Source organism: Takifugu rubripes, chromosome 10 (genome assembly GCF_901000725.2).
Source record: "Takifugu rubripes chromosome 10, fTakRub1.2, whole genome shotgun sequence".
Taxonomy (NCBI): domain Eukaryota; kingdom Metazoa; phylum Chordata; class Actinopteri; order Tetraodontiformes; family Tetraodontidae; genus Takifugu; species Takifugu rubripes.
The window spans coordinates 8,329,541-8,354,786 of NC_042294.1; the positions used below are offsets into that span (position 1 = coordinate 8,329,541).

The following is a 25,246-nucleotide window of genomic DNA, read 5'->3' on the forward strand; positions in this document are numbered from 1 at the left end:
GATGAAATGATCACACAGTTCATTCTAGTGAAAACATATGGTTATATTTATTTGTGAGGACCAGCCAAAAATGTCCTCACTGTGCAAATTAAGTGTGTATTCTCGTACTCATGCACAACACACACACACACACACTATGTGCTGCCGACACTGTGAATAACTTGCAAAGTTATTCAGTCTTTAATATTTTGTTTTTTCCAAAATCAACCAATCTTAAATCTTAACACAAATAAAATAGTGGTTCATCATTTTACTTAATTTAAACCTGATCAGTTGATTCGATTATATGTTACGATTAAACTCCGTAATCACAAAAACAATTGCAGCAAAATCTCATCACTTTCATGGAAAGAATACAAGAACACATTCTCATCTCTGGTTTCTGCTTCACTCTTAAAAGCCGCCCCAGTGAACCTTATCTCACCTGGTAATAACTGATTAAAGTGGCATGTTTGCGGGGTGCGTGCAAATTATGGCCTAACGCAGCTCCTGTAGGCACACCTGAGCGATGGGCTGCCTCCAGAAACAGAAGGAGCTGAACTCTGGGCAGCAGAAGGTGGCACTGTGCTGTGAACTCCGTAAAGGAAAAACGTGCTCCACCAGCTCACTCAGCCGGCCGTAGCTGTGAGATAAAACCCAACATTGTTTTCCAGAGGCTAAAAATAACTCCTGGATGTTGGCAACGCTTCGATACTCACGACGTTTTATTTCCTCGGGCCTGCTCCAGGATTAACTCCCCTCTGGGATTTACCGTGAAGATCCGACACGCCGGAACGCCAACTTGCTTGTAAGCAAACACGTCCTGAAAGCCCAGAGAGGCATCAGCGCGTTTGTACTTCCTGAATCCTGAAATTTCACTAAAATCAGGGCAAAATCGTGTATTTACGCTGTCTCTGTTTCCAAACGCCGCGTAGAAGGGACATGTGTTCGGAGAAAAAAGGTTCCTGATGTCCGCCAGACACTCCACCTTGAATTTCTCAGGCTTCTTTTCGATGATCTCTCTAAAAAAAAGGATGAAGCTGCGATTTTTCAAGATGAAATAAACAGTTTCGATTCGCAATACGCGGCGTGTGAAAGCTGTGTTCTGTGCAAATCAGAGTCGCAAAGCTGCAGGTCTGTATGTTTCGGATCACACAGACCTGTGGAAGGCAGAAAAGAGGCTGCTGGGGGACAGCATGAGGGGTCCTTGAGGCAGCAGCGTCCCTCTGTCGTTCACCCAGTGCAGGTACCCTCGGGTCATGTCAGCCATGCCGATCGCTCGGGCCGAACAGTACAGGAACTTATAACCGTTCCTACGGCAGACAGATGAGGATGATTGGGTTTTATGATCTAATAAAGTTAACTCACTTGCTAAAATTAAGGTTGGAATCACAGCGGTCCAGGATGCACGAGAGGCCTTACTCGTGCACCGAGTGGTAAAGCTTAGCGATTCCTTGATGAGTCCAGTCTTTACCGAGCTGAGGCAGAATTTGACCAAACACGTCTGATCTTTGGGAGGGGAAACAAAAACCCAGATATCCTGTTACCGTCCAGAGTGTTTCAAGCAGGATGCAGACAGTTTAAAGTCCTCTTACTTTGTGATGGTCCCATCGATGTCAGAAACGATGACCTTGTCGTCCCAGTTCCACAGGTAGATGGTGCCCTCGCAGCGACACGTCCCCTGGTACTGAGTGGTTATGCTAAAGGTGACATCATTGGGTCCATCTCGGAGCTTCAGGCTGGCCTACAGGGCACATGCAAAATGTATCGTTACCACTGTTGGACATAGAATCAGAGTCGTCGTGTCATCTGTGCTTTGTAATCTGTTTAAAAGCTTCTGTCACTTAACGCATATCAGGAAAAACAGGCAGTGTAAGTAACCAATCATCGCACTATCTGGTCAGATGACAGGCGCAGGGACTTCCTGTAGGAGTGACAAGGCGCCGAGCCCTCCGTCTGCACATGATTAGCCTGTGTTGGGACAGGCGCCACAGTGTTCAGCTCCTTGGTGTCATCATCGCTGGACCACTCTGCCGCTTTCTGGCTGCAGGGGAGAATGAAGGAAAAATACGAGTAAACACAAGCTGGTGGCCAAAGTAAATGGCATCATTTCATTTAATTAGAAAGTGAAATAAAATAAACTATGAGAGAAAAGCTCGCAAACTCTTCTAAATCTGTACAAATGTGTCAGCAGTAGCGCTCTTAGCCACCAGGGGGCAGCAGACATGTCCTGTTTTATTAAATTAACAATATCCAGAACATCGCTGTATACTTAAACAAGAATCACAAGTTGTTTACACGTTTTTTTTGCTGTCTAACATGTTCAGCTTGCGCTGCTTGTGTTGTGTGTCATGGGTGAGTGTTGCTGCTGACTCACTGTGTTTGTGGGGCCTGGTGCAGGGCTGGACTGTCCCTGCTCAGAGACTCCTGCCTCTCTAACTTGATCTCTGCTGAAGACTGAAAAAGAAGAGAAGAATCACAAGAAGCAGCCATGACATCAACAAAAGAGCGATGCCACGGTTACAGATGAAGTTGAGGATACTTTTCTTCAATTGACTGGAATGAAAAATACATAAATCTAGCAGCTGGTGATAATTCAGTGTGTACCTGCTTTACGCTGCTTTTTCTCCAGAACCACCAGCGTCCAGACTTTTTAGGCATTCTCTCTTTCACCCAGGCCTCCTCAGTAGCCTGCCAATCACATTTAAGACTTATGTGTAAACATATACTAAACAAAACTTCCATTAAAACAGGCAAAATTGAAGATTCACCTTTGGCAAATTCTTCTGAAAAGCCTGCATACAAAGGATCAAAGGCGCTGCCAGTGTCCAGTTATAATACCTGGAAGAACAAAGCCCATCTGAGCAACACGTGGACCTCACAAAGCTGCATGTGCGTGGGAACAAGACTCGCCTGTTTGCAATTTTAACCACCAAGTTTGGGTTGTCAATTATTGCAGGATTCTCTGCAAATTCATTGTAGGTGATGATGTGCTCCAGGAATTTATCTACGGTGGATAAAAGGGGGTTAAAATGTATTTACCAACGTAGAAATGATGCCACCTTTTTTTCCGTGTACCTTTGGAGATCTCGGAGTTCTCACCGACGCCCCCGCACAAGGACAGAGTGACATCTGGAAGATCGGTGGTGGAGTCAGACAGGCACTCGGTGCCGCTGTCCGCCGCCGCACTGCCCACGGACTGGGGCGACTGGGATCCGGAGCGCCCTCCCATCTCCACCCAGTGTTTAGGAACATTCTCAGACTCACTGAAAACAGCCCGACTCATCATTTTCACACATCGGGAAACACCCATGTTAGTGAGGAAGTTTACTTTTAATAACTGCCTCCTTCGTACCTTTTGGGGAAATACCGGGCAATAACTTCTGGTTCAAGGACATTCAGGTCATCCAGGTAAATATCTTCAGGTCCCTGATGTTGGCTCCTCTTCCTCACACCTTCACAGAGAACTAAGTTACGAGTGTTGTATTTTATCTCACTTCCTCCTCTTCTTCAGTGCATCAAATCAGGGGCAATAACCACATCCTTCCTCATATCAACCACTTACATTCTTGTGCCTGTACATGAACTTTTCTCTATGCTATAAAAGTGTTACCTCTCTTGGTGCTGGGGGAGTCTGCGGCCCTTGAATCAGCCTTAGCGCCGCCTCCGCCGGCAGCAGAGCCGCTGTCCCTGCGGCTGGGCGGCGACGAAGTCCACCTGGTCTTTCGCGCACATTTCGTGCCGACTTGAGTGTTTGCAGGACAGGGAAAGTCTGAGAGCTCCGGCTCGTTGTTGGTGAAGTTTGTATCGCACGGTGACGCTTCGAGCGGCTGCAGTTTGAGGCTGTGTGGCTCTAGTCTGATGGTTCGAGGTTCTGGCTTTATAATGCTGCATGCAGGATCTATTTTACCACACTGTTCCGCCAGGGCGTCTGTGCTTAAGATAACCCTGAAATGTGTCTTCTCAGAGGGAGTGATGCTGAGAATCTTCGGCTCCGATTTGTCCTTTTTGTTCACCTGGATACCAGGGAAAAAAAACCATAAAAACACAAATTACCAGATTTGTTGACACTAAAGGTTTAAGTCTCACCCTGGTGGACTCGGGGAACTCCCCCCAGCTCCAGCGCATGTGGGACTCTGCTCTGAGAATGGTGTCTTCAGGTTTCATCAGCTCAGAGTCGCTGTTGGGTGACATGTTCTCAGACATGTCAAGGCTGTCAACAAATAAAAAGAATCTACTTTCCTCCCAGGTCCAATCTGCTTCAATCAGCACTAAGGACTATTTTTGTCAGAAAACTGGTCATGGTAACAATGAAATGGTCATACACAGTGCACGGAGACCAGTCTCCATCAGAGAAGGGGTAGCTGTCCCATTCCAGGGCTGTGACAGGGGAATGTTGCCTGAGGTCCGTGTTATCATTAGTCGTAGTTGATGAGGATGCACTGAAGAGAAGGAACACTGTAATTAAGTCAAAGTTTACAGCCGCGATTGTAAACCCGGCCTCAAACCAACCCTTGGCTGTGAGTCTTCTCTTCATCTGAGCTCATCTCGCACAGCTCCACCTCCCTGCCCGCAGGTGACGTTTGCTCCTCTTTGCGCAGCTCCGCTTTGTGCCTTTTCCTACGTCTCTTCCTCTTTTTGCCGGCTGTGCTGGGGCAGACCTGCACACTTCCCGTAGGTGGGTGTTCTGGATCCAGAGGTGGGCCGTTCCCCATCCCCGACTCCCCACATCTGCCCTCTCTGCCCCTGAGGCCAGCCTCTTCTGTCGTAATGGGCGAGGTCATCAGGTGAGTTGGGACTACCTCCTGTGGAAAACAAAATAAAGTGAATTCTCCCGCAACAGAGCTACATGCTGAACACACTAAACAAAAGGTGATGGGAGTATGAGGAAAGTGAGGGCTCCCTCTGGTGGTGGGCTGCAGAAAGGTTGCTGCATACTATAGAAATTACAGTCGATTTTAACCGCAGGACTCACATCTTGCTGCTCCGTCTCCTGGACAAAAAAGGCCTCTCCGTTGTCTCCGAGCTTCATGTGTAAATCCACTGGCTCTCCATTGATTTCAATGTCAATCTGCAAAGTCGAAACCGCGCTTTGATCTTTACCTCGATCAACGTGGTAAACCTCACGAAACACCGTGAAAGGGTCTAAACAATGTGCCACAGAAGAATTAGGCAGAAAGGGGGGAAAAAACAACAATCCAAAGCTTTGTGTGAAGGATTACTGCTGTTAGCAAAGGCTTAGTAAACTGGAGTAGGACTGGAACTGGCTTAAGTTAATAAAGAAAGAATAAGAAGGTAAATAACGATGATATTATAGAAAAATATCGAAAACCTGCATTTTCATTATAGCTGATATGATATGAATGATGTGAAAATCTAATCGGGCGCTCACTATTTTCTCCCTGGACCGCAGCACTCCCAGTTTTCCAAAGCGCACGTGGAAGGGGGAGCACTGGAACGTTCCGTCGGGCTGTCGGACCACGATCACATCGATGCAGCCTGACAGCGTGGCCTGATTGAGACCCTTGTACAGCTCCTTCACCGTCACCAGCACCTGGCCCGCTAGCTGCCCCACGTAGTTCATGGTGTCCACCTGCCCGTAAACACGCCCACTTTAACACACAAATAAATGAACAACCGTGGTTTACAATACCCAGTCTGGGTGCCGGTGCACCATCTGAAGCACGTCAGTCCCTGGACACAGGGGTTCTGTCCCATTTTCCTCAAAATAGCAGTCGGCTGGTGGAGGTGGTCCTGCTTGATTTTTGAATAACTTTGACTTCTATTTGCATTTATTTCAACTTTTAAATTAGAGAAAATGAGCCTTACATTACAAAATGTTCCACTTTAGACATTAAAAGTGATGAATTCTCCAGGAAAAAGTCAGGGAATAAACTATTCCCATTGCTCGTGACCCCAAAACCTTTCAGACTGATTCAAATTCCAAGTACTTAATCTGGCAAGACAGTAGGAGGTGGGAACGCTTTGTAAGCAACAATTAAGTGAGAATAAAATCTAATCATATAGAAATAATATAACAATAAGTTATATTAGTCTGAGTTGAAGGTTGAGTTTAAAACCTTGGCCGGATTAGAGTTGGATTTGTGAACTGGCGAAAGCAAGATCAGTTCAGGGTTCAATTTAAATAAAGAGAATCTTTCCTGGATGTGAATCCTCATATAGAACTCACCAGAGTCCACAGGGACCTGAGCTGCAGCCTCTGGTCCTGCTCTATAGGAAACCTGTCTGACAGATCCATGTCACCACAGCTGGACTGATCCTCCTTCAGCCGACCTGCTGCAGCCGCCGCCGCTCTGTGCCACATACCGCTAACCCTCTCTCACCCTTCTGACGGGGCAAATTAGCCCAATGTGAACCCAAAACACACTTATGTAATCTGACTTAGTAGAGGGCACCAGCTTTTTTTCCAGAGAAAAAGGTCTGGAGATCATTTTAAGTCGAATGAACGCGGCATTTTGAGACCAATCCACTGCCAGGGGCGCTACCTTTTGCACTGGTTGTGTCGGTGAAAAGGGCAACAGATACACATACAAAACGTTGAGGTAACACGACATTTCCACTGCAGTTTTGCACTGCGGGACATTGTTGAATTCACACGCACACAAAGCAGAAGTGCCCAGATGAGAGGCAGATCTCTCCAGTGAGCTCAGCTGATGCAGCATCACTCAGAGCCTCGAAACACGCAGCAACACCAGAGAGGGAACAGCTTCATCCCCAAACTTCAGATTTAAAATGTTAATTCCTGAACTACCAGGGTTCAGATTTAGACCTAAGATGTACAGTATTTTGGGGGGGGGGGGAAATCTATCGAGATAAGCTTTTAGAGGGGGGAAGAGTGGTTAACTAAAGTTTTTACCTCTTTAAAACTAGTACAATTCTAATCGACAGCCCTATCATCATACTTCTCCTTTGAGCAATACGTTATAAAATGTGGTTTGTGACTCAAATCCTGCACAGCCGCTTGTTATCCAACAGTAACTGGAGACCTGACAAGGTGCTAATCCCCCTAACAGGATTAGAACAAATCTAGCTTTCACTGTCCTGCTGACTGCACCCTAATGGGACTCTGCTTTGACCAATATTATGTCACATATTGGCCATTCTGCTAAGGCTAAACCATAGTTAACATTGCCTTAAAGAATACCAGGCTGTTGCTCCATTGACAACAGTATATTAGCTGATGCCATCTTGTTTTTAACTCTTTTTTTTATAGCTCTTATGGAGCAAGTTTAAACTTTACATAAAATACTCCCAAGCAACAACAACACATGCTGCTTCTGGTAAAATGAACTGAAATCAGACTGAAATCATAATCTCGATATCTGATGATCGCAAATGACAGTTCATCTTCAAAGAAAAGCTTCAGCAGAGAACACATACAATAATTTAGGGCTTTAAATGTTGTCAGTGGTTATTTTAAGCATACAAATATGAAGTATCAGTCCAGGAAGTGAGACCACACACTTCAGAAAAGCCGGGTCTTTTTAATAGGAAGAATGAGGTCTGACACAACTAGCAGCACATTGAGGCATAATTCTTATTTTAATGTCACAGGTTAGTCAAAACAAGGCAATCTGCACATCCAGGTAGAGGAACGGCTTTTATAGAGGCAGTAAAATGTTTAAATCAACAAAAAATGAAAATCAACCCTACATGACTCAGTGATAACCAGCTGCATGCTGAGGTCGTAAATGACTATATTTTAATGGGATGCCCAATAGCTCAGCTTACCTAACGTGAGGTAAACAAACCGCTAACTTCAATGAGCCGCAGGGGGGCGATTCCGCGCTGACGGTGTAAAACACGAACGGGAATCCTTCCACATTCTGTGTGTCCATCTCTTATGTTTGGTAAGAAGCGGAGAAAGAGCCCATCCTACCTGCTGGCCCAGAGGTTCGGCCACAGTCACACCGACGATCGGCTTCTCGACCCGCAGGTAGTTCGGTAATAATCGGCTCTCTCCGGAGCCGGGGCCGAACGCATCACGTGATCAAGCAGAGCCGAGGACACGTGATTGTTACAGAGAATGCATGACGGGATGTATAGTCTTAAAAATCAGAGGCTAAACTTTTATAATTTACACGGGAATAATTCGTGTTTTCATTCAAACCGGTGTCGAGTGTTCTTTAGAAACACATATAAAGGATAAAAAGATGCACGCGACATGTAAATCTATACGCGAACGATGACAAACATCGTGTTATTAATCGCATAAACTAACAAAGCAGCTTATTCCGTTAAAGAATTGTGGTAGAATATAATAATTAGCAGTTAAACGAAAGAAATACAAAATATTAAAGAGTCAACATCAAACTTGTTGAATAACACGTGTCCTATTAAATTTCTCTATTTGCCTCCTGCAGCAATACTTTCTGTTTCCTTAAGTGTTTCAGCTTCCTCTGATGCTTCTGCAGGCTGCTTGGGAGGCTTTGATGGGTCAAAAGTTAACAGCTGGTCAACATCCTTCTGTTTTAAATCATCTTTTTGAGCAGAATCTGGGGTTTTTGGCTCCACTGCAGCAGCAGCAGCAGCAATATTCTTCTCATTTTTCTGCACGTCTTGTGGAAGAGCCCTTGTTGCAGAATCTGCAGAGCAATCATCAGCACATGTTTCAGCTTACTCTCTAACAAACAGCTTTGTTTCAATCCTCTCACCTTTCTGCTTCTGTGATTTGGAACTAGAGCCTGGAGTTTTCATCTTTTCTTTCGGGGTGTTTGGACCAAACACCACATTTCCTTCTGCATCGGTCCAATATGAAGTCACCCCCATGTCCGGTGTTCCCTCTGAGACCTCCAGCTATGTGAAGACAAAACTCCAGTTAGACAGAATGGCAGCGTGTTATAAAAGCCCTGCTGAATGACAGCATCCAAAATAATCGACTACTCACCAAAGAAGTTCAGTGAGGGTTGAACTACTGAGTTGAAAAGTTTGTCGTAGCTGAATTTATAATCACGATTGCGTGTCGAATTTTAGATTTTATGCTGCAAAATTGTGGCATGTCAAAGAAAAATAATATATGGGGCTAATTTAGAAACACGGAAAATGCTAATATCTACAAAGACGGACCCGAATTATTTATTTTATTGGAAATGTCCTCATAAGTGAATGAAAGTACAATGATTAGCATCCTAAATATGAAGTAAGCTAAAAATATATTTGTTATTTTATTGCCAAATCTGATACACGTAGCATTTGGAGCATTCTAGCTTAGCATAGAACTAAAAACTAGGATCCACTTGCAAAGTGATGTTAAACGTGAGATATAGGTACAATGATTTACAAAAAATAAATGAAGTCTTGTGCATCACTGGGTTTTAGCGGCAGACAAGGAAACATGGTATGTTTTCTCTCGTCGAGAGGTGTTTTGTGGCCTTTGTTTTCATCTAGCTGATCTATTTTCCAGAGCATTGTGAGTTCAGGGGGATGTCTTCATGCTGGAGGTTGATCTTCAGGCAATGTGGGTCTACGGGAACACGACTGGGAGTGAACAAGGAAAGAGTGAAAGGAAAACCCAGTGGAAGGTGTGCGACAAAAGTGGGAACACTTAGAGAGGAAGAGGAAGTGAGGAAGCACATGCTCATGTTTTTGTTTATTAGTTTCACCATAAACACAGGGTAACAGGAGGTGATGCGCTGAGTCGACAGTCTTCATAACAGCGAGACTGTCATCGTCATCATCACAGGGAAGATGAAGGACTAGGAGATTACAGCGATGAAGGACGGCAAACATACATAATTACTACAGACAGGGAGACAGTGGATTCAGAAGCAGCAGAATAATTACTAGAACATTTAGCCTGTTTGCAGCACATTCTGCATCTTTCTGCATTATCCTTGAAAATATACCATGGCTTTAGTCCCATTTAGTTCTGCTAACATGCTCGTGACCTGCAGTGAAGCTATCAAATCTTCCTTTTTAACTTTTCATTTGTTTAAACAGAAGCAGTTCAAACTGCACAAGCCGTTCTTTTGAAGCAGTAGAGCACGAGGATGTTTCAAATCATTCAATGTTGTTCATCTAAGGACGCATTAATGGAGCAATACATTGTTCCTCAAGCGCTAAATGTTAGAACTGACTATGCAGAATGTGCAGCAAATAAGATAAAACCTGTAATTTATTGATTTACAGGCACATCTACCTTCTGTAGTGGCTTTCAGGATAACTGCTATTATTATTGCCGGTGAACTTATTTATTACTGTTACTGAACATTTCATTTTCAGCACTTCTATGATTTATGTTCTACACATATCTCACGCGTCCTCAAACCTTTTTCTTCTTCACCCTTTCGGCTCCAACATTTTTTGGGGGGGGTTTGTACATATTTACGACAAAGTTTGGACCGCGTTTATTTTTTCTTGCTGCCCGCCTCATCCGGGATGAAGACACTTACGGTGAAGTCCCCGCTCTCTGTGCCGTACTTGTTCTTCACCAGGATGCTGTACTTGCCGCTGTCCGACGTGTTCACGCCGGTGACGAAGAAGTTGGCGAACTTGCCCGACTCGAACTTGAGGATGATGTGCCCGTCCGTCGTGATCTCCTTGTCGTTCTTCAGCCAGGTGACCTCCGGCACAGGGTCACCCGAGATGTTGCACGTGAGACTGAGAGCCTGGCGTGACAAAAGAGGACCCGCTGAGTAAAAAGGGTGTGGTGGCGGCAGAAAACGGAGGCGAACCTGTTTACCTTCCCCTCCTGTATGGTGACCACGTCTGGCAGACCCCCTGCCACACGGGCGCGACCTGTAAAGAAACACAAATAAATTCTGTCATTAGCCTTCATTCATTCATTCTAAAGTCATTAGCCTGGAGTCGAGCTCTGTCGTAAATGGATGGAGTTTAACAGACTTGCCTCTTTCTGCGATGGCAGCAGCTCTGTTGAGGCGAAACAAGACAGAAAAAGAAAATCAAGTCTCCACGCTGTTATTGACGGGACATGAAGCTAATACCGATGCTCCAACTCACTTGAGTCTCTGGAATTCTGCATAAGCGTCTTCAAAAGCTGCAAAACCAAAGAGTTATTTCTAAATTTCCAATTTCGTTGGTCAGCGGGTGCGCTGGATCCACTCGGCCTCACCTTGTCCGGTCAGCTCGACGGTCCTCCTCACACCACCCTTCCCGTCGTAGAACTCGATGGCGTACTCTCCCATGTCCTTCTCCGTGGGCTCTGTGATCTGCAGGAATATCTGCTCCCCCACCACGCCGCTCTTGATGCGGTCGGAGAAGGCGATGGCCGAGTTCCTGCCAGCAGGACGGCCGAGTCAGATCTGACATTCCCAAGCAAACGCTCACACAGGTGGACGCGGACTCACTTGTACTGCCACGTGACCTGCAGCAGGTCGTTGTAGTAACTGACAAACGTGTAGAGCCTGATGCCCTGGTCTGTGCTGGTGATCTTCAGCGGTGTGGAGGAGTTAGCTGCAATTTAGAGTCAAATGTGTGTTCCAAGATGAATCAGGGCAGCGTGTGAGCAGCTGACAGAAGGGCTCCTTACCGATAAAACTGAAGACCTCGTTCATCAAGTCTTTGAAGCCTAGAGGAGAACATAAAGAGTGATCCACCTGCTCCAGCTGGGACATAACTGTGTCGGCGTTTCACAGAGCTACCTTGATCTTTCAAATTCAACGTGGACGTGTCCTTTCCTCTGTCGTCCTTCAGAACGACCTCATAAACACCAGCGTCCTTCTTGGAAATCTGTCCGAGAGAGCCGAAAACCACCGATTCAGCCACGGAAAGTCAAAGGATTATAATCTCGCATTCATCCGAAAGGGCAAGCTCTCTCTGGTTCTATACTGAAAACACGTATATGACGCAAAAGCAAAAAAGCACACGGACGGACGGACGGACGGACGGACAGACGGACGGATAAAAGGTCGAGTAAAATCAAAGCATTCTCAGGCAGAACAAAAACCAGAAATGTTCCAGAACTTTTAGTCTTCTCCAGATTACGTGGTCGGCATAGTCTGCTGTGTCTGCCGGGGAGGCGCGCTGAAATGGGGACACACGTGACATCATGTTTATAAAGTGGCTGCGGGAAGGCCGGGTCAGTGAATGCCACACGGACAGATGTTTGGACACAACACAGCGGGATGGGAGTGAGCTTGGAGAGGCGATGGTGTGAGACAGATAGAACAGAGGGCAGAACAGGAGGAAAATGTAAGAGTGCAAGATAATGAACTGACTTGTGATGTAAAATTTTGAATACAGACCAAAGAATTTTTTTAGCAATTTCTGTGGTAATTTGGCTGTTTCTCATCTGGGGGACCAACACTGAAGCAACAGGTACTCAGAAAACATGAAGGATCCGCACATTTCTGCAGTGTAGGTGGTGTGTTTACACTCATATATGCAAATGAAGGCAGTCACAGTCAAACAGTACACAAATATACATGTAAAGTCAGACATCCGCCTTGACTCATCTCACCTGAGCAATTTCCAGTTTCAGCACCCCCTCGGTGAAGCTGAGGTGTTCGTCCGCTTTGATTTCTTGACCATCTTTGTACCACAGTGCCGAGGTTTCCTTCTTAATATTCCCTACCTATAGATCCAAAATGCCATGGAATCCATCCATCAAATATTTACCTTAAGCGTCTTAAAAGTTCAGTCTCACCTTGCATTTTAGCACAACGCAACACTCTGGTGTCACCTCATATCCCAGATATTCGATAAAATGTGGACCTAAACAAAAACACAACATTTACAGCAGATGAACAAGAGCAATTAGCAGTAATGCATGTGTACGAAAGGACGCCTGTGCTTCACCCTGCTTCCTGAACCATTCTTTCCTCTGGAACTCTGATTCCTTCTGCAGCTCCTTGAAAACTGCAAGGACATGGACCCCGTCAGTTCAAACTGCTTGTTATTAAAAGTACTTCAGAATATGAATGAAAACACATAGAAAAAAACATATTTAAAAATCGAAATCAGGATGTCTGTTATAGTGATGTAAACTGAACAAAAACTAAAACTTATTCCTTACTTTGCATTAATAGAATTATAGGAGATACATCAAAACTGTCAGCCTTTGCTGTTGACACAAAATACTTTACTGGCCTCTAGTGTTTAACAGATGTAACTACACAATTAAAACTGCCATAAAGACGCAGGAATTTAATTTTTCCATAAAATATTGATATTACTACGTCCATCGATGCTTTGATATGGATATACATAGTAAATTTTCCTTCCTCTTTCTACATCAATACAGTTCAGGGCTCTGTCTTTAGATTCTTTCATTTTAACCAAACGTACCATCTCCTATCAGAACTAAACTGGACTGGTTGGTGGCTTTCCCATCTTGCAACTGGAAGGTAAAGGTGCCCTCATCTGCTGGAGTCAGGGACTCCATAATCATCTCAATAACACCGGTGTTCTTGTCAAAGTTCATCTTGTATTTCTGCAAATGAAAATATCGCAACGCTCAGATATAACACGAACGCCGATCACTGAGGGTCCTCTTATTTTCCATTCCCTCACCTCCCCCTGAGAGAGAGAGCTTTCATTGAACACGTAATCCACTTTGCCGTTAGCTGAAATCTTGTCAGCCTGCAGCCAGAAGCGAACTTTGCCCTTCTCCAGCAGCTCCACTGCCAAATCTGACTTCAGCGGAATAACTGGTTTGGAGAGAAGAGAGACGGCTGAAAGAGACAGTCCAAATCAGAGCAGCAACAACTGCAAAAAAATAAAATAAAACACTCACTGGGAAATTTGTGGTCGTGACTGAGCTTCTGCAGCCTCTTCAACTCTGAGAAAGACAGATGAGGTGATAAATACAGGTGGAGGACAAGCAGATGTTCTCACGTCCTTTGTGGGTGTTGCCGACCTTCCTCAGACAGGGTGAAGCTGGAAGAAGCTCCGTCAGTGTGGGTGACAAAACAGGAATAAATGCCAACGTCCTCCTCCCCGAGACCACTGAAAACTGCTTTGGACCTGCAGGACAGTTCAGGGGCGACGCATGAATAACCCTGAGGGATGCGGCCTCAGTCGGAGTGATTCGCTTCGTCTCACTTGTTCCCTTTGGTCTCTACAACCAGGCGGGACGAGTCTGTTATGTCCTCGTAGTTCTTGGACCACACAAACTTGGAGTCGGGGGTCAAATCGCAGCATTCAAAGTTCAGCGAGACAACGCCATCGTCGTCGACGTCCACACCGATGTCCTTGGTGCCTGAGGACAGAGAAAAGGGTTGAAAAGGCCTGGCTAGGGCATCTCTCAGTCGTCTTACGCTCCATCTTTACCTGGCTTGGTCACTGCTGATACCGGCTCTGTGGCCTCGGAGCTTTTGCCGACACCGGCTTTGTTTTGGGCGCGCACGCGGAACACGAACGTCTCTGCCTCCTTCAGATTCTTAATCTGCGGAAGGAACGAGAGAAGATCAAAGCGGATCCATCAGGGGAGCGATTCTTTTTAAGTCCCACGGCGGCTGACCTTGAGGAACATCTTCTCCGTGGCCTTGTTGTTGACTCCCCTCCACGCCTCCTCTGGTGCGTCCGCCTCTTTCATGTCCACGTAGAACCCGTTGATGGGGTCGCGGCCCTGGTACACTGGGGGTTTCCACAGTAACACCAGGGAGTCGCTCCGCACCTCTCTTATTTGCAGGTCATGGGGAGGACCTGTCATTCACAACAGGGGTTAGAAAACCAACATGGATCAAACACTGCAGATCAATAAGTCTGATTGAGGAGCATGTGATCAACCTGGCACGGCGATGGTCCACTCCTCACACAGGAAGGTCTCACTGGGCAGAGACGGGACACCAACCCCGGCAATGTTGGCTGCCCTCACCTGGAACTGGTACTTCCTGTTCTCTTTCAGGTCAGTAACCTAGGAGCCAATCATCAAAAGGTTCCTGTCTACAATGGTCCTATGGTGATCGGGAACTATTGATCTGACATCTGCTCACCCTGTAGGCCCTCTCGCTGATAGCTCGTACGTTTGCCTCGTGCCACTTTCCTGGCAGGCCGTCAACCACCTCACGGTAATCCACAAAGTAGCCGGTGACATCGGCGCCGCCGATCGAGGTCGGCTGTTTCCAGGCCAGCACCATAGAGTCGCGCACGCTCTCCAGCACGGTGATGCCATAGGGTGGAGTAGGGGATGCTGGGACGACAGAGACTCAAATAAAAACCATGCTGGGCAGTGGGGGAACTGGATGAGGTCATGGGAAAAAGAAGCACCAACATGAGCCAAAGGCTAGTTCCTGTGATCCTGGATTGTTCAGTATTATGTAGAGACAGACAAATCTTAGCTTAGCATCCAGTTAGCCTTGCTGTGCAAACAAGTGATTCACTAAAGCTTGTCTTCACTGGTAACCAGTTAGCTGTTCTCCTGTTTTCAAGCTTTATGCTAAGCTAGCCAGTCTACGGATTAGTGTATGAGTCCTGGTGACATCTTGTGGCAGGAATAGAGATTGCCTGTCCTCAAATCACTGGCTTTTCAAGGCTGTTATATTTTTATACATTAAAACATAAAGTTTATTTTACCTGTATATTATTATATCAACACTCTAGACTACAAATGAGGAAAACAATCTAAGTATAAGAGTGTACCATGTGTGCCATAGGTCCATTAAGGATTAAGAATTTACATTATCTTTTTGACCTTGAGTTTTGAGACTTGGATTTAAAAGAATCTGCAGTAAAGTCTGAGACATAGAGATAGTAAATTTGCCTGGCACAGACAAATGTCAACACCTGCTCTCTTTAGGGGAGATAGTGCTCGGCCTAAAGGTTAAAGGTCACCAGCTCTAGGGTGACCCACTTTCTGATCGTGTGTTAAAATGTTTCCAGGTCCTGAGGTGGCAGAAGCAGGACATTGGTGGTGAGCAGCACTGGTGGAGGGTGTGACGATGCTGAGTGGCAGACTGGTGATCTTCTACTGCGACTTACCTTTGATTGATGATTACCAATGACTTCGACAACGAATTACACATTTAAAATATCGTAAATGCTGCATCACATGTGTGAAGGGAGAAGGGTAGACTTTAGAGGTTTTCCAAGGTTTTCCATCTCTGCCCAGTGCTCACCTGCTGACCGTTTCCCAGGCCTGGCGGTCTCCTGATTAGCTGAAGCACCTACAGAGGACTTACGTGCCTGTTTGGTGTCGGGCTCAGAGATCGTCCCTAGGGCCTGATCCTGAACCCCAGCAGCGCCCGGGTCTAAATGTGCAGCTATGTCAGTAAGTGAGTCACAAACTGAGTCTGACACAGATTCAGAGTCTTTAGCCAGGTCGGGGGTGCAGTAGGAGCGGCCTCCCTCGCACCCCTTGTTTTTACCCTCCGTGGGGCGGGGCCTCGAGACGCCTGAGGTAGCGGCCCCGGCCCCGGCCCCAGCCCCCTCCCTGGCTTCAGTGTCAGTCTGAGCTTTACGGCATGTTTGCTTAGTGTCAGGGGAGTACTGGACAGTGTCATGCGTGCCCGTCCAGCGTGGCCTGTGCTCAGTTAGTGGGCCAATTTTACCCCTCGGCCCCATCTCTGGAAACACACCGTGAGGGATGCCGCCCCCTACAGGATTAGCAGAAAAAAGAAAAAACACAGGCCATTCACAAGATTCCTTAAACATTCAGATTAAAATAAAAGGAAAGTAAAAAATGTCATTATAAGCATGTTTTTAATTGGAAAAAAAACTGCAGTGTCCTCATTGACTTGAGAAAATATGAAGACAAGATGGCCAACAAGTGACATCCACGTAAAGAGATGAGTTGATTTCAATTGTTACTATGGAAACATGCAGAGAGGGAAAACGGATAAGTCATTGAGTATAAATGCGAAGGATTTGCACGAGTCTTTAATGAAACAAAACACTGAGATGCTGGAACATGCTGAAGGAGGATCATCCCAGTTAATGCAGAGAGGATTCAGGGAACATGCAGAAAACATCACAGTAGCTACGATACGTTTAATTTGATCTGATTAAACATTTCAAATGCAAAAGTCTGTTCTGTGCATATAATGCATTCATTTATTATTATTATTTTTTAAATGATACTTTCTTGGTTTGCACAGATTAATTAAAGATTTGGTCCTCAGTGAAACTACGGTGGCTCCCGGGGGACCAAATACAGAGGCTGATTGTTGTAGATAAATTTGTAAACTAGCACGAGAAATGTATATTAAAAACTACAAAAATGCTCACACTAAATACTAAAAATAGATACTTATCAAAGTTCTTATCCAAGTCATTCTAGCCATCATGGAGGCAGTAACACTAGATTTCTATAAATAGCTCCTTGAAAGTGCATGAAACCACAGTGATGAGTATGCTGAATGGATTATAAATGTGTTAAACAGGAGTTAGGAGGCAGGTTATGACAGGCAAACTTTAAAGGGTGCCGGTGGGGTGGGAGAGGTTTGTGATTTCTGCTACCTTTAACACCACGTGAGCGGGGTTGCAGACACCTCTTGTGTCCGTGGGACACGAGGAGAAAAAGGTGCATGTGGTGGGACACTGGGCTGGTTTGTAACGACCGCTGAATTGGATCTCACTGACCCAAATTAGAGGAAGTCTACAAGTCCTGACCCTGACCCTGCCTCAGGCGGCGCAGGGTGGGGAAGAGGGGTGGTGGTTGTGGTGGTTGGTGTGGCTGGAGGGAGGTGGGAGAGGAGGGCACATAACAGTGCACAACAACGGGACAGGGTGACAGAGGAACCATGGTGGTGGAAGAGCGGGAGTACAGATACTATGTAAGGAGTGACAACAGCGTGGCATCTCGTCAAATATCAAATAAAGGAGCAGAAACGACATAAATTGAAAGATAGTTTTCTCAAATCGTTACAGATCTAGTTTAAACAGAGTAATCGGTGTCACACTGGTGCTTATTTGAGCCTCCTGCTTTAAGGTGGAGGTTTACTCACCAATAGCAGCCTTCACCTCCACCGGCTCAGACTCCGGGGAGAACTGGCTGAGCCCTGCTGCGTTCAATGCCCTCACCCTGAACACGTATTTCTCTCCTGTCGTCAGTCCGTGGCAGATGAACCTGCAGAATCATCCGCCAGATTTCCCATTTGAAGTAACCTTCATAACTGACCGAGACAAGGAGCTCAGGCTACGCGTGAACGTGCGTGTGCGCCATGATTTTTACCTGGTGCCATTTACGGGTTTGTTGTTGCATGGCTCCCACACCTGGCTGCCCACAATGCTGCCCTCAATGTAGTAGCCGACCAACTCTCTGGCATCACGGGAGGCCTCCCAGGACACAACCACGGACGTATCCGTGTTTCTGGTGGGGACCACTCTCCCTGGGGCTGATGGGATATCTGTGGGCCGGATATAAGGTTTATTTATCACCAAAAAGGCTGCTGCTGTTATGATGCGAGAGTGCGCCGCTTTGTGTCCTGACCAAGCTTGTCGCCAACAGTGGTGGCTTCGGTGGGGTCTGACGGCTCGCCGACACCGGCGGAGTTGCAGCAGCGGACGCGGAAGCTGTAGGACTTCCCCTCGGCGAGATCGAAGAGTGCAAATCGTGGAGACTTAACGGGGATCTCTGTGTTCACCCTCTGCCAGCTGTCTGTGCCTGAGACACACTGAGAAACACAGATGCGCGTCTCTCTGTCAGTATAAAGGCTTTACTTTAGAATATATTAGAGAATAAAGCACCATCACCTTCTCAACATAGTACATGACACCTTCAAGGCCTTTCCCCGCAGGCGGCTTCCAGCTCAGGACCACGTAGTTCTTGGTCGCCTCCGTCACCTGTAGCTCAAGAGGTCGACCAGGAACAATACCCTCTGTTGGTCAGAAAAAAAATATTTTGAGAGATGTGGAGGCTCTTCAAAAATAAAATAAAAAAATTAGGCTGTTAAAATTAGGTTTACCTGCAGGCTCCTCCTCTGTGACAATGATTTGTCCAGTCCAGGGAGCAGAGGTACCTGAAGATGATTCGATATCATTATATTTAATTTCAACATTTAACAAAAGTAAGATTTCAATTTACTTATAGGGGACTAATAATTTTCGAAAGGTGCCTCCTAATATCTTACTCTCAGAGGCCGGATGCTGCCCCCTACTGGACTAAACAGTACACTACAGTTTAAAAGTGGACAAAATTGAAATCAGAACAACAAACCATAAACCTGAAAAGTTTCTTTCTCTTTACTCGTTAATGTAGTGTCCCCTTTTCTGCTATCCTCGTTATTTTAATACAGGTAACATTTTAAGAGTTTTCAGGGACAAACTGAGGGAGAAGCAGCAACATGCCTCTCATCCGTGCACGGTCAGCCGGGTCCATGGCAGCCACTGGCTCGGACACTCTGGACGGGTGGCTCATGCCGCTGTTGTTTACCGCACGCACACGGAAGAGGTAGGAACGACCCTCCACCAGGCCGGTAACGGGGAAACGAGCAAACTTCACCGGCGTGTCATTGCACTGGATCCAGTGGTTGGTTCCAACCTCACATCTGCATGTGTGAGGGAAGAAAACAGTTCAGCTTCTGATTTGGTTCCATCATCCTCTAGACAACTCTGAGAGTTTTTGCTGGACCGACTGACCGGTCCACAAAATATCCCAAAATCGAGTTTCCACCATCAACGGCTGGCTGCTTCCAGGTGACGATAATGTAATCCTTGTTGGCATCCAGACAGCGCACGTCTAGCGGGGAGCCCGGAGCTCCCTCAACCTCAGCATCGGCATCTGGAAAAACCAGAATCTGCTTTGACTTGAGAAGTACAAATGGATAGGGTCAAATTAAAGTAACGGTAAAGCCAGTGCAGGAGAAGGGACAGGCTGTTCGCGCCATCTGCCCTCAGAGACAAACTCATTCCAAAGCTCAGCTAGTCTGAAAACACCCCCACTGTGCCTGGATCAGCCAGCATTTCTCTGTGGAGACTACACCTACAGTAACAACAGCATCAACTCTCTGGTTGGTTCTATTGGAAGGGGTTTGGAAGCAGAGGCCTCAAAGGTCAGATTGTCCCTGAAGGCACCAAAGATCAGTTTCGCTGCACTTCCCAGAAACTCCCTGACAAATGGACACCACAGATATCCTAGTCCACTCACTCACGTTCAAGGGCTCAGTTGCAATACTTTCACAGGACACAGTTTGATTTGAAATCTAAAGCATAAGCATAATCACACCTCTGACAAAGACGTAAGCTGAGTAGGTCTCGTATCCAGACTTGGTGGTGACACGCAGGGTGTAGAGGCCTTCGTCCTCTTTGTTGAGGTGGCTGAGCGTCAGCGTGGCTCTGTCTCCACTCCAGTGCATGTGTTGCCATTTGGAGGGAGACAACAGAACATCTAAGAGGGGTTATGGAAAAAAAAGATGGAGGCGGCCCTTGTCAGCATTAGAGTTATACCACTCAGACCAGTACAATAGCTGGAGGCTGCTTACCGTCGCGGTACCACTGGATCCCGGGCTGGTAGCCTTGCAGCACCGGGTAAATGACGACCGTGCAGCCCAGACTCATGGTCTCACCTTCTCTTCCAAACGATACACCAAACTTATCGACGATGTGAGTCTGGAAAGTGATGCCATACTCAGACACGGGCCCATCTACAGGGGGATAATGAGTCGTTATGGGGGGGCATAATGGAACAAAACGATTCTGACAACGCAAACTCAAATCAAGCAGAAGGGTAGGAAAAAGAAACCACAAGAGCAGTTTTATTAAAACAGACAAATTCAGACACAGAGAGATGAAGTTCTTTAAGGAGAGTAGTGTACAGAGAGGTGTTGTCATGCACACACAAGGTTCATGAGGTCAGTGGAAACATCAAGTTCACCACATTATCAAAACGGACTCCTGTAGCCCTGTTACCTTGACGACGGGCTCCTGCATCATTGCCACAACATCAAGGAAACAAAAAAAATGTTAGTGCAAAAGCAGCCACGAATTTCTGTTTTATTTCTCCATGTAATTTCTAAGTGTTTAAAAGTGCTCAAATTCAAGAGTCCCTTTTCGTTGAGCCCTCTTCCGCCAGGGGGCAGCAGAGTTCAGTAAAACAAAGGGCCACAAAGAAGAACACTAAACATCGTGTAGGGGCACAGATGTTTTCTGAAGTTATGGTGGATGCCAAAACACAAAGAGAACAGCAAAACTGGTTCATAAACTGATCAGTATATCAAAATAGAACTTCAGTATAACTTAAAATAATTTCTCAGCAAGTGTTGGATATTCTTGTTTGCTAACATGCACCAAACAAGTGTGACAAATTAAGACATCATATGAATATCCAGGCAGTGAATTTTAGCTTTTTCTCCCAGCTATTTAATGCCCTTTTAATCCCAGAAACCAGCTAAAATGTTCAAACAAGTAATACTAACGTCTGGGTGCTGGCAGGAACTCATCGACTTCACCTTTGAACCCTAGAACAGACAATAACAGATACAGTGTGTGTGTAGTGATGATGGAAGGAACAAATATTACATGGAGATTACAGGACTCGTGTCTGTTGTTTGAAGACGAAGTGTGACTTACTTTTAACAACGACAGAGGCAAATGCAGACAGTTCTCCCTTTGAGTTCATAGCAGAGACGCGATACTGCGCCGTATCCTCAAAATCACACCTGAAAGAGGAGGAGATCACATGGTTAATGTCCATCATACACATTTTATCATTCCTAAGGGGTCCGGTGTACTGGGCCCTACCCCCACCTCAGCATGGGCCCCCATCGGCTATGTTAATGATGCCACGTGACTCCTCTGAAGCGTTTCAAACCTCTTGGCCAGGAATACTCTGGCAATAAATAGACACCGCTGGTGATATCATTGAAAACCAGCTGGTTTTGGTCCCTTTAAAGTTTCTGGTTGAAAATGTTGTGTGTGACTTCATTATTTAACAGTGATTTGCTCTGGATAGCAACTGTAACTATTTAAAAAATCCCTTAAGAGACGATTAGTTAGCCTTAAGCTTAGTACAAAAACAAGAGATAACCCATTTTCCCTATAGAGATGATAAGAGAATCTCCTATTACTTTAATTTCAGGGTCATTGTACACCTAAGTTACTTAAAGCTGCAGGTTTTTTTCCTTGAAGGAGCTATTGCTAACAATAAGCTAATCTGCCATTTTTTACAGTGTATAATGTGTAGATAATACACACACCTGAGCATCCCGTTGGACCCCTTTTGTTTTGAATACAAATCATGCAATCTATGAAATAAACCTGGCGAATCTTTTAAACAGTTCACCGGGTTTTATTGTTATTTTGGCCAATTTGCTACACTTACTTGTTGATCTCCAGTGAGTGGATGTTGTAGCTGCTGTCAATTTTATACTTGCCAGGATTGGCAAGAGGGTCGATTGTCACATTGTTTTTGTACCTTTCGGGGGGAGGCAGAAAAATATGAAATGACAAAACCAACAGACCGAAAGGAGAGAAATGAGAAGGGTGATGTAGGTGACCTACCAGACGACCCGTGGGTCAGGCCAGCCGCTGACTGTGCAGTGCAGGCGCACGCACTGTTTCTCCCACACGGTGTGGGAGCGGGGTTTTATCACAAACTCTGGGGAGTGCATCAGGCTGTCAGTGTTCATGCGCTTAAAGTGTTCCTCGTGTTCATGGATCTAAAAAGAGAGACGCCAAAATCACAAAAGCCGAAGAGGGTGCGCTCAAAGGTGCGCTTCTTTATCGGCTGAAGATACATGATGCTTTAGCAGCACAAAGCAGAGCGCACGTGCAAATATGCAATTCTCACGGGCCGGAGCGTGTGCTGTTCATTTGAATAGCTTGGCCGGCGTTCAGGCCTGTCTATTTTGTGCATCGGTTAAGCCAGGGCAAGATGACCACACCAGTGGGATTCTGCCCCACCGTCTCTCAAGAAACACAATCTCCTGAGGAATCTCTCACCCGCCATGGTTATGTGGCGGAGTGGAGAGAAATTAATACAGTACAAGGATCACTGTAGCTTTAATAATCCTCAATGAATCGTTATGGTTACTACTTCATATATATGTCGGCTATCATCGAGCCACAGACACTTGGTGCTCACAAGCAGCATTAAACTTAATCCGGGTTATTCGTGTGGAGGATATAACCGGATGATATGTTTATGCTCGTGTGATGTCTGTCCGGTGGCCGGGAAATGTTTCCATGTGGATCTCAGCCCCACTGACCCTTTTGTTCAGAGAGATGTGTTCAGCGGACCGGCGCACGGCCTCCTTCCTGGAGATCAGCTCTGACCTCTCCGTCTCCAGGCCGCTGTTGAACACGCCGCTGCGAGACGCGTACGTAGCACAGCGGCTCGCGCTCGATTCCTCCGTGTCCAAATATCCCGCTCCAAACTCATGGCTGGAGGAGGCGTGCCGTGGGGAGCAAGGCACACCTTAAGATGGATTCAGCATTTGGGGATTCACACTGCAAAACGTTGGTTACCTGCCCCTGAAGAGAGGCACTACATAGCCGATGATTTGGTTCTCTTTGTCCACAGCCAAGTAAGTTGGCTTGACTCTCTTTGACGTCGGGCTGAGTCTGCCCACCTCCAGCCCAGAATGAGAAGACAGTCTGGGACATATAGAACACCGTCAGAGAGCACAACAAACCGTGTCAAATGTGGGGATGACGGGGGAGGAGTGGAGTGGATGGTTTAGTGATGATTCTTTAGCAATCCACGATCATGATGAGGTGAAATATTTTAACTGTCCCTTTAATTTTAAGGCATAAAACGATAAAACTGGATTTTAGTTTGCCTACCTGCTGCAATGGGATCTACTCTGGGCTGGGTTGTTGGGAGTTTAGAATATGAGATAACATGTGCCCGATAAGGTTCGGGGGTGGAGGGGGGGGTGGGGGTGGTGGGTTGACAGGTCAACTGCCCTCATTTTTCCACTATCTGGGTCACTTCCATGTCATATATCACATCAGAAAGCCTTTCGAACCAGTGTACATCTTCTAAATGCTTGAATTTTAGAAAAAATTCCCAGGATGAAGCTGCGTAATATCTGTAAATGCTTTAAAGCTGAAAGATGTTAATTCACAACAGCAACACCGGAATCAAATGTCAAGTCTGGGGATGAGAAAGTGCCACTTGCTACTCTCATGTAAGCACGGGTCAAGATGCTATTTCAGTCTCTTCCATGTACTATCGCCGATTATGTAAGATTTAATTTCCTTACAGCCTCTTTCATTTTGCATGACAGAAATGGCTCCTCGGGTCTAGATGTCATTGGGATTTGCCAGCGTGCTTGAAAACGCATGCAAGATTTCCATGCAGGGTCCAGAAACCAGCTAGTGGATCTGAATTCGGCGGTTAGCGGGGCAGGTGATCCGGGAGGAGGTGTGATGGAGGTGAACTTGATCAGATGATCAGATGATGGTGGGCGGTGGTGTTAAGCTGGGCTGATGAGGGTCTTTGTCTTCCTCCTTACCCTCTGCCCCCGCTGCCAATGCTGCTGCTGTGGTTAGCAGCGTACCTGCTGCTGGACTGGTACTGCTCCAGTTTGGCGTCCGTCTCCCTGCTACGGTAACTACGGTCGTAGTGGCGATGGTGCCTCTGGTAGAAGGGTATAGATCCAGACATCCTGCTGGCAGCGCTTGGTGCTTTTTGTTTCCTTTTTGTCTCTATTAGTTAGTATTTAACAGCAGGATACTTTAACATGCCAAACATGCTTTTGTCTAATTAACATGACCTGAATATGGTGTTAATCAGCTGTGCTGACTAGAATAACACAAAATGTTGCATAATTCAATGTAAGAAATATATACCGGTAGTACGAGTTTACTAACAAAGCATAGCAGATATTCAGGATTTTCCCGTCATGCCGACACAGACAAATGCAACACTTCCGGCAGGATGCCTGCACCTACCCTGGCCCCAAATTCCAGACTTTCCCCAGGAAAAGGTGTTCCGACTCCAGGCGTAAAGCTTGATATCCCAGAAAACCTACAGGTAGGTGCTTACAGTGGCTGCAGGCTCCACAACAAAAATAATATTGGCCCCTGCCAGAGTGTCCCAGCAGCAGCCGCAACCTTTTATGGTGACGGTGGAGATAAATATAGCCAGGAGAGTTGGGGGATAAGTCCACCCCAGCAGCGCAACGCATTTATGGGTGCAGCTCTGCCAGTGAGCATTAGAGCCTGGTATGCAGGTAAACACAGGCTCCCTTTTGTGTTTCTGTCCTGGCTGTGCTTCATATGTTTCGTGGTAGCCCTTTTCTCTAGCGGGTGACCCCCTAAATCTCTCACATAACTCTGATATTACCATCCTATACTCTAAACAGCGCTACTTTTTAAAACTCCAGTCCAAAATACAAAGGCCTTTCAGCTTATAGTATTATATTGCTGCTTAATCCAGCAGCTTTTGTTTTGACTTTTTATTCAC

At 46.1% G+C, this 25,246-nt stretch overlaps 2 protein-coding genes across 10 annotated transcripts; both read right to left on the minus strand.

Annotated features, from left to right (window-relative positions):
* Window positions 1–28: 28 nt before the first annotated feature.
* On the minus strand, window positions 29–7,950 carry LOC101078839 (phosphatidate phosphatase LPIN2). Of its 5 annotated transcripts, none has more exons than XM_011608015.2 (20): window positions 7,880–7,950; window positions 5,372–5,572; window positions 4,955–5,050; window positions 4,492–4,784; window positions 4,305–4,421; window positions 4,069–4,159; window positions 3,593–3,995; window positions 3,335–3,434; window positions 3,058–3,245; window positions 2,893–2,986; window positions 2,751–2,820; window positions 2,587–2,670; window positions 2,357–2,436; window positions 1,873–2,023; window positions 1,575–1,723; window positions 1,402–1,488; window positions 1,140–1,292; window positions 887–1,001; window positions 699–802; window positions 29–622 (listed from the first exon to the last, which is right to left on the minus strand). In XM_011608015.2, the coding sequence occupies exons 2-20, from the start codon at window positions 5,561–5,563 to the stop codon at window positions 478–480; spliced, it is 2,712 nt and encodes a 903-aa protein (XP_011606317.2). In that variant the 5' UTR covers window positions 5,564–5,572; window positions 7,880–7,950; the 3' UTR covers window positions 29–477. The 5 variants fall into 5 exon arrangements, with proteins under 5 accessions (XP_011606317.2, XP_011606313.2, XP_011606316.2 ...); XM_011608011.2 differs by having other exon boundaries at window positions 4,069–4,192; XM_011608014.2 differs by having other exon boundaries at window positions 4,069–4,192; window positions 5,372–5,591; window positions 7,880–7,937.
* On the minus strand, window positions 7,520–24,887 carry myom1b (myomesin 1b). 5 transcript variants are annotated; one of them, XM_029842426.1, is made up of 40 exons: window positions 24,339–24,460; window positions 23,302–23,430; window positions 23,043–23,217; window positions 22,336–22,493; window positions 22,157–22,249; window positions 21,406–21,494; window positions 21,252–21,293; window positions 20,746–20,760; window positions 20,319–20,480; window positions 20,063–20,224; window positions 19,477–19,618; window positions 19,186–19,385; window positions 18,804–18,857; window positions 18,592–18,716; window positions 18,329–18,512; window positions 18,071–18,245; window positions 17,844–17,965; window positions 14,895–15,091; window positions 14,689–14,815; window positions 14,420–14,604; window positions 14,230–14,344; window positions 14,002–14,158; window positions 13,817–13,923; window positions 13,694–13,738; window positions 13,471–13,607; window positions 13,246–13,390; window positions 12,757–12,816; window positions 12,605–12,672; window positions 12,419–12,532; window positions 11,923–11,982; window positions 11,601–11,688; window positions 11,489–11,527; window positions 11,307–11,412; window positions 11,072–11,235; window positions 10,960–10,996; window positions 10,847–10,869; window positions 10,682–10,737; window positions 10,392–10,607; window positions 8,655–8,796; window positions 7,520–8,585 (listed from the first exon to the last, which is right to left on the minus strand). In XM_029842426.1, the coding sequence occupies exons 1-40, from the start codon at window positions 24,443–24,445 to the stop codon at window positions 8,347–8,349; spliced, it is 4,761 nt and encodes a 1,586-aa protein (XP_029698286.1). In that variant the 5' UTR covers window positions 24,446–24,460; the 3' UTR covers window positions 7,520–8,346. The 5 variants fall into 5 exon arrangements, with proteins under 5 accessions (XP_029698286.1, XP_029698284.1, XP_029698285.1 ...); XM_029842424.1 differs by having other exon boundaries at window positions 24,294–24,460; XM_029842425.1 differs by lacking the exon at window positions 20,746–20,760 and having other exon boundaries at window positions 24,294–24,460.
* Between the last annotated feature and the right edge of the window lie 359 nt (window positions 24,888–25,246).

Bases quoted from the DNA above. Each gene is read 5' to 3' on its own strand.
- myom1b (XM_029842424.1), bottom strand. From the start codon at position 24,445: ATGTCTGGATCTATACCCTTCTACCAGAGGCACCATCGCCACTACGAC. The intron at 23,218-23,301 runs GTAACCAACGTT...CGCCTCCTCCAG, and splicing joins GTGCCTCTCTTCAGGGGCAG to CCATGAGTTTGGAGCGGGAT. The intron at 13,608-13,693 runs GTGAGTGTTTTA...TCTCCAAACCAG, and splicing joins TCACGACCACAAATTTCCCA to TTATTCCGCTGAAGTCAGAT.
- LOC101078839 (XM_011608011.2), bottom strand. From the start codon at position 5,563: ATGAACTACGTGGGGCAGCTAGCGGGCCAGGTGCTGGTGACGGTGAAG. The intron at 4,193-4,304 runs GTATGACCATTT...ATTTGTTGACAG, and splicing joins GACTGGTCTCCGTGCACTGT to CCTTGACATGTCTGAGAACA. The intron at 3,996-4,068 runs GTGAGACTTAAA...CCTGGTATCCAG, and splicing joins AGTTCCCCGAGTCCACCAGG to GTGAACAAAAAGGACAAATC.